This window comes from Echinops telfairi, unplaced genomic scaffold, assembly GCF_000313985.2.
Source record: "Echinops telfairi isolate 266 unplaced genomic scaffold, ASM31398v2 ScPeMD7_7424;HRSCAF=8462, whole genome shotgun sequence".
NCBI lineage: Eukaryota > Metazoa > Chordata > Mammalia > Afrosoricida > Tenrecidae > Echinops > Echinops telfairi.
The window spans coordinates 87127422-87134761 of NW_022111324.1; the positions used below are offsets into that span (position 1 = coordinate 87127422).

A 7340-nucleotide genomic window follows, 5' to 3' on the forward strand; every position below is an offset into this window, starting at 1 on the left:
CCCTGTCTAACACAAGGTCTTGCACAAAGTCATTGCTTTTGAAATGCCTAGAAGTCACCTACCAAACACACTTTAGAGAGTGTAGGACAGGATAGACGACATCATTTTCTAAGCTCAGTGCAAAATGAAAATGCAGGGCCCTTACTGAAAAGTTTGGAGGAATTCTTAGACAATTATAACAGAGCATTAAAGCAAATGGGGGCCTGTGTTGGCGTGTGGGCCTATGCAGTTGCCCTGATGGCATCCTGAAGGGCCTTGGGGCCAAGCAGCAGGCCCCTGGACTTGCTGTATTCTGTCTCACCTTCACTGTCACCCTGTGAGGGGCAGAGAACATGGCAACAAACCTCAAGATCCAAATATCATCATGCTATGTTTTTGGTACAATAAAGCTTGTTTCAGATAACTGGGTGATAGGCTCTATGTGTAGGGTAGTTTATAAAACAGAGAGAGTTTTCTAATTCTACAAGAGATATGGTTTTGACCTGAAATTGTGCATGAAGCAGGAACCCCACTTCTATTGTTGTTGCTGTTGTTAGCTTGTCATCGAGTAGGTTCCAGCCCATAGGAAACTTATGCACAAGAGAACAAAACACTGCTAACCCCACCATGGTTCCTCAGCTCAAGTCCCTTGTTACAGTCACTATGTCAATGCATCTTGTTGAGGGCCTTCCTCTTTACCACTGTCCCTCTACCAAACATGATGTCCAGCCGTCTGACAACATGTCTAAAATATGTAAGATAAAGTCTCACCATCATTGCCTCTAAGGAGCACTCTGGCCACATTTCTTCCAACATAGATCGGTTTGTCCTTTCAGCAGTCTATGGTACTTTCAATGTTTGTTGCCAGCACCACAATACAGCACCACCTCCATTCTTCTTTGGTTTTCCTTTCCCAATGTCCAACTTTCACAAGCATGTGAGGCAACTGAAAATACCATGACTTGGTCCTGGAGCACCTGAGTCTTCAAAGTAACATCCTTGCTTTTCAATACTGTAAAGAGGTCGGGTGCAGCATATTAACTAATGCAACATGTCTTTTGATCTTTTGATTGCTGCTTCCATGAGCATTGATTTTGGATCCAAGCAAGATAAAGTCCTTGACAACTTCACCGTTTTCTCCGTTTATCATGATGTTACCTATTGGTCCAGTTGTGAGGATTTGGGTCATCTTGACATTGAGTTGTGATCCCTATGAAGGCTGTAACCCTTGATCTTCATTAGAAAGTCCTTCAAGTCCTCCTCACTTTCAGCAAACAAGCTTGTGTCATTTGCATATCAAAAGTTGCTAATCAACCTTCCTTCAATCCTGGTGCCACATTGTTTTTCATATAAACCAGCTTCTCTGATTATTGGCTCAGCATACAGATTGAACAAGTATGGTGAGAGGATACCACCCTGATGCACACCTTTCCTGATATAAACCATGCAGTATGTTCTTTTTCTGTTCACCCAACTGCCTCTTGACCCATATACAAGTTTCCCATGACCACAACAAAGTGTTTTAGCATTCCCATTCTTATCAAGGTTATTCATAGTTTGTTATGATCCACACAGTAGAATGCCTGGGCATCATAGTTAATAAAACACAAGCAACTATTGCTATTCTCTACTTTGAGCCAAGATTCATCTGACATCAACAATAATATCCCTTGTTCCACATCTTCTTCTGAGTTCACACTGGACTTCTGGCAGCTTCCTATCAATGGACTGCTGCAACTGTTGTTGGATGATCTTCAGTAAAATGTTACTTGCATGTGATAGTAATGATATTGTTCTATAACTTGAGTATTCTGTTGGGTTACCTTTCTTTAGAATGGGTACAAATATGGATTTCTTCCAACCAGCTGGTCAAGTAACTGTCTTCCAAATTTGCTGGCCTAGATGAATAAGTGTTTCTAATGATTCATTAGCTTGTTGAAACATTTCAACTGATATTACATCAATTTCTGGAACCTTGTTTTTGGCTAGTGTTTTCAGAGCAGCTTGAACTTCTTTCAGCACCACTGGTTCTTGCTTGTATGCTAACTCCTGATATAGTAGAATATGAACTAGTTCTTTCTGGTACAGCAATTCTCTATGTTCTTTATATTTTCTTTTGATGCTTCCTGCATCATTCACTATTTTGTCTTCAGAATCTTTCAATAATGCAACTGGAGGCTTGGATTTTTTTCTTGAGTTCTTTCGGTGTAAGATATGATGAGTGTGTTCTTCCTTTTTGGTATTCTAACTCTAGGTCTTTGCAAATTTTATAATTTTACTTGTTTTCTCATCAAGCTGCCCTTTGAAAATGTTGTATTCAGCTCTTTGACTTCATCATTTCTTCTATTTGCTTTAGCTACTCTAAGATTGAGAGCAAGTTTCAAAGTCTCTTCTGACATCCATCTTTTGATCTTTTCTTTCTTTCCTGTCTTTTTAATGACATTTTGCTTTCTTCATGAATGATGCTCATGATATCCTCCCCCTGCCCTTCAGGCCTTCTGTCATCAGCATTCAATGCATGGAATTTGTTCTTGAGATGTTCTCAAATTTCAGGTGTGTAGACTCATATGAGCAATTGATGGTCTGCTCCACAGTCAGCTACTGGCCTGGTTTTAGCTGCTGATATTGAGTTTCTCCATCTTCTCTTCCCATCTGGAGAAGTCCATGTGTATAGTCACCTTTTGAGTTATTGAACAAAAGTATTTCCTCTGAATAAACAATTAGTCTTGCAAAATGCTGTCATGTAATCTCCAGCTTTGTTTCTATTGCCAAGACCATGTTTTCCAACTCATGTTCCTTCAGCTTTGTCTCCAACTTTTGCATTCCAATCACCAGTAATTATCAATGCATCTTGATCACATATTTTATCAATTTCAAACTGAAGTTGTTGGTAGAATTCTTCAACTTCTTCATCACTAGCTTTTATGGTTGGTGCATAAATTTCAATAATAGTTGTCTTGATTTGGATTAACTTAAAGGCAGATAAATATAATCCTATCAGACAGCAGGAACCCTGATTGCAGTGGTTATGCATTGAACTACTATCCACAAGGCCTGCAGTTCAAAACCACCATGCACTCGGTGGTAGAAAGACAGGACTTTATACTCCTGTAGACAGTTACTATCTTGGAAACTCATAGAGGCAGTTCCACCCTGTCCTATAGGGTCACTATGAGTTGGCATTGACTCGAGGGCAGTGAATTTGGTTTGTGTTGTTGTATCCCAGACAGCGTTATGCTTCAAGACTGATTTTGCAATATCCTTTTTGATGACGAATGCAGTGCCACTTCTCTTGAGTGTGTTATTCCTGGCATAGTAAATCATATGATTTTCTGATTCAAATTGGCCAATACCAGTCCATTTCAGTTCACTAATATCTAGGATATCGATCTTTATGTGTTCCATTTCATTTTTGTTGAAGTGTTAGTGTGGGTTGACTAGGGGAAAAATTCACTGACACTCATATATGTGTGAAAGAACTTATATCAAGAAGTAATGATGCATCAATAAAACATCCCAGCCCAGTCCAGAGCAAGTCCATAAGTCTGATATTAGACCGTGAATTCCTCTTAAGACTCATGCAGAACATGCAATGATGCAAAATGCAGGACGATCACAGGCCAGTGGGTGTCACACCTTGTGGATCCTGTGGCAGTGGAAGCATCTCAGCACTGGTGTGGGTCTCCATGTGGCTCTTCTAGCTGTCGGAGTGTGGATCCTCAACAGCATGGTGAAGCAGAGAGAGAGAGAGGAAGTTCCTAGAATCCTCATGAAAAGGCCATGTCCACACGGAGGCATCATCAGGCTGTGGCCTGCCTGAGAAGCTAGATTCCACCCCTTCACTCTTAAAACCCTCAAGTTGACATGAGATTATGTAACTACCACAGATGACGTCCAATATTCCGAGATTTGAACATTCCATGTTCTCGTCATTAGCAGATTTTTGCAGCTGTTTCTCCTCACCTTGAATAGAGTCCCATCAGCAAATGAGGATCCCTAAGGCTTCATTCCCACAGGTTTTACCCCACTCACATCACCATGGTCAACTCCACTCCGAGAAGTCAGCTCCTCCTCAATTGACTTTTGAGCATCTTCTGACCCGAGGGTCCCATCCTCCAGCATTAAGTCCGAAAATGATCAGCTTCCATTCATTATGCGTTCAGTATCTGACAATGTCTGGTAGCTATGCATAAGATTTTCAGTGCCCACTTCCTTCCTAAGTGGGCAGCGGATTCCTTCTTTGTTGTCTGTTCTTAGTCTGGAAACGTCGCTGAAATCTGTTCACTTGGGGTGACCTGCTGGCATTTGAAATACCAGTGACATAACTTCCAACATCACAGCAACTCACAAGCCACTCCAGTAGGAAAAACTGACAGACAAGTGATGCCACCCCTATTACCCTCCTGCAAAGATACTATGAACATAAAGATCAATGATGTAAGAAATACACTGCAAAGAAGAATCACAAATTCAGAGCCCTTAGTTAACCATCCATGTCCATATACACCAATTGGTTGATATTTATGAGCTGTCTTTGCCATTGTTTTTGGCGGGTTCGTTCTTACATTCTCATGGAAGATGTTAAAAGATACCTTGAGGTAGACTAGACTCTCCCTGAAGAACCAATGACCCTCACAACCCCCTGAACACTTACGACTTGCATTCTCCAGTCGAACGAGACAATTGAGGAAGTCATCAAAGTCCACTTGTAGTTCTTCATCTGCATACCTGAGGATGATCAGCTGCAGAAGTTGATTGCTCAGTTGGAAGCCTGCAGGGGGATGTAGGAGAACCACAATCCATCATGTCTGAGTTCCAAGTCTCTGCCCTCCCTGGGGCACTCCTAGGCAGAGAGCTGGGGAGCCAGTGATGGAATGTCAACTCATTCCTTACAGAGCACAGGCTCTCCGAACCCAGGGCTGAACAGAGCAAGAGGGTGCTTTTATTTGTTGGGGTGGATGGGTGTGGTTGAGCTCACTAGTTTACCCCAAACAGCTTCCAAGCTTAAAGAAGGCATTGTCTTGGCTTGAATGCCAATATCACCTGTAGGTTTTTGCTGACTTCTGAAAAAGTCAGCACTGGGGAGTTTCACATTGCAAGATATATGAGCCCAAACTCCACTCCTACACAATGTTCTCTTTAGTTCCTTGTGATTCCTGTGCGTGTATATATATTTTCACAGGTGTTTCAGCCCTCCACTGGTGGATCTTTAGGAGTGATATCTTAGAGAATTGTTTAGGCACACATGGATACTGGCTCTTGCTCAGCCATAAGGAGGGAGAGTACTAGACCAAGATCAGGGGCTGGGTGTCAGACTATACTGTTGTTCTATTTCTTTGTGCCCCAGGGTCCTCACGTCTCAGTAAGGTAAAGTTCCTTCTAGATAACACTTTGATTACCAATCAATACCCTTACAGTGATTTCCCCCTTTCATATATTCCTTGACAACTTTGCTAGGCCAGGGTTCTCAGTGCAGACTATGTAATCATCTTCCCTTTTGTGATCTGATATGAACAGTCAATCTGTTGGAAAGGGAGTTTCCTTGTGGATGTGGCATGCTTTCAGTTTATAGATGGATGTTCTGGCAAAGATTGCTCTCTCAACCCTGCACTCTTCTTATTGCTTGATCCCTGGTTCTTGGGAAGTAAGCCTGCAGCCACTTTACCTGCAGATTAACTCTGCTGCCTCACCTGTAGATTTTGGATTTGCCAGACTCCACAACACAGTAAGCCTGCAGAGGCCTCCAGTCTCCTATCTCACTTGCAGATTTGGGGTCTATCAGCCTTCCCAACCATGTAAGCCAGTAGATGTTGCCAGTCTGCTGCCTGACTCATGGATTTGGGACTTGCCAGCCCCTATAATTGAAAGAGCCATTTTCTCACATTTATCTGAGCCATTTCCTTGAAGTGAACTTCTATATACTTCACTGGTTTTGTTCTTCTAGAGAATCCCGACTCAGACATATGTAGAAGCCAGATTTTTCCAACATGGCCTTGATTTTGTACATGCTGGCTCTTTATCCGAGCATGAAATTGAGAATGTTTCCAGATGTCTGGAATACCTGGGAGGGCATTCAATACCAGCCCCGGCAGAGCCTAGGGGCCTGTGAGTCAGGCCTTGTGGTAGCCCAGAGTGGCAAGGGTGTGAGATGTGTAAACTATTGCCATTAAGTTGATCCGGATGCATAGTGACTATAAAAATCATGACTGTATGGGAAGGAAAGCTGAAAAAAGACCCATGCTGAAATATGGTGGCTAATATTGGGTTAGCAAGCCACCTGGAACCAATTCTTTACAAAATGGAGCAGGGTGTAAATCATTACTAAATAATCTGATTTGGACACAGTGTTTGCTGCTGACAAGGCTAAGGGTAGCCACAACACAGCAGACAGGTGTAAGTTATGTGAACTGAGCCGGGAGGAGCACATCATTAGCCCAGAGAGCCATGGGACCACTGTGTGCCCTGTCCCTTATATAATCACTGTCAGAAAGCAGGCGCCAGAGGGAGGAGGCAGAGTTGCACTAGGTCTGCCAGACCAGAAAGTCACTGATGAGAGGCCTCAGGGGTCAGGCTAAATTCATCCCCCGGATGCATTTTTAGAATGCCCACCAATGCCGTATAGTGCGTAAAGAGGCTGATTCTGCAGGGAGAAAATCTTGGGTATGAAATCTGTTGTGCCACTAATACATGGCCACCGGAAATGTAGATGCTGAGACTCACCCAGGTCGGTGGGAAGTGCAGGGCAGGGATTGTGAGGAGTAGGGAAGAGTGGGCAGAAAGCACTGGGAGCAGTGAGTGCTGGGACACAGGTCCTCCCACAGACCTTTCCCAGGTGCTTCCTTACCTGCCGCTTTGAGCGCGATGCGCAGCTCATATGAAGACATGGTGCCAGACTTGTCCACGTCAAACTGAAGAAACAGGCTCTACAGGGAGGAGAGCAGAGGGACTGAGAACACCTCCTGGGGCAGAGAGAGCATTTGGGAGAACACAGGCTTCCTTCCCACGACTAAGGGGAGGGTGGCTGCCCAGGGGGAGTAATCCTACTGGAAGCCCTAAAAGGAGTGCTTGGTGATAGAGCCAAAGTATATTGGTCTTCTGTTGTTTTAACTTTTCATGTGGAGGAAGCTCTGTCAGTACAAGAGTAAGTTAAATATATATATTTATATTTATATAATATACTAGGTCCTAGTTCAGACATGCACAAGTTTATTCCAAACTAAGCATGTTTAAGCATGTCTCTGTATCAGTGGATGGCTGCAGACAAGCTCTCTCGGGAATACACTCGTCTTAGTCTTATTAGAGTGCTTTCAAAAAAAGATATTTTCTAGGCCATAGTTCCAAGTCTCTGCCCTCCCTGGGGC

The 7340-nt window shown here is 43.2% G+C and overlaps 1 protein-coding gene across 1 annotated transcript in view; it reads right to left on the reverse strand.

Moving 5' to 3' along the window:
* Positions 1–7340, reverse strand: part of CAPN9 (calpain 9) — a 65507-nt gene that overhangs the window by 18668 nt on the left and 39499 nt on the right. The window contains exons 17-18 of the mRNA XM_013007120.2: positions 6824–6902; positions 4634–4750 (exon numbers count right to left, since the gene is read on the reverse strand). Of these exons, the coding sequence (XP_012862574.1) occupies positions 4634–4750; positions 6824–6902 (196 nt within the window). The remainder of the gene's footprint in view (positions 1–4633; positions 4751–6823; positions 6903–7340) is intronic.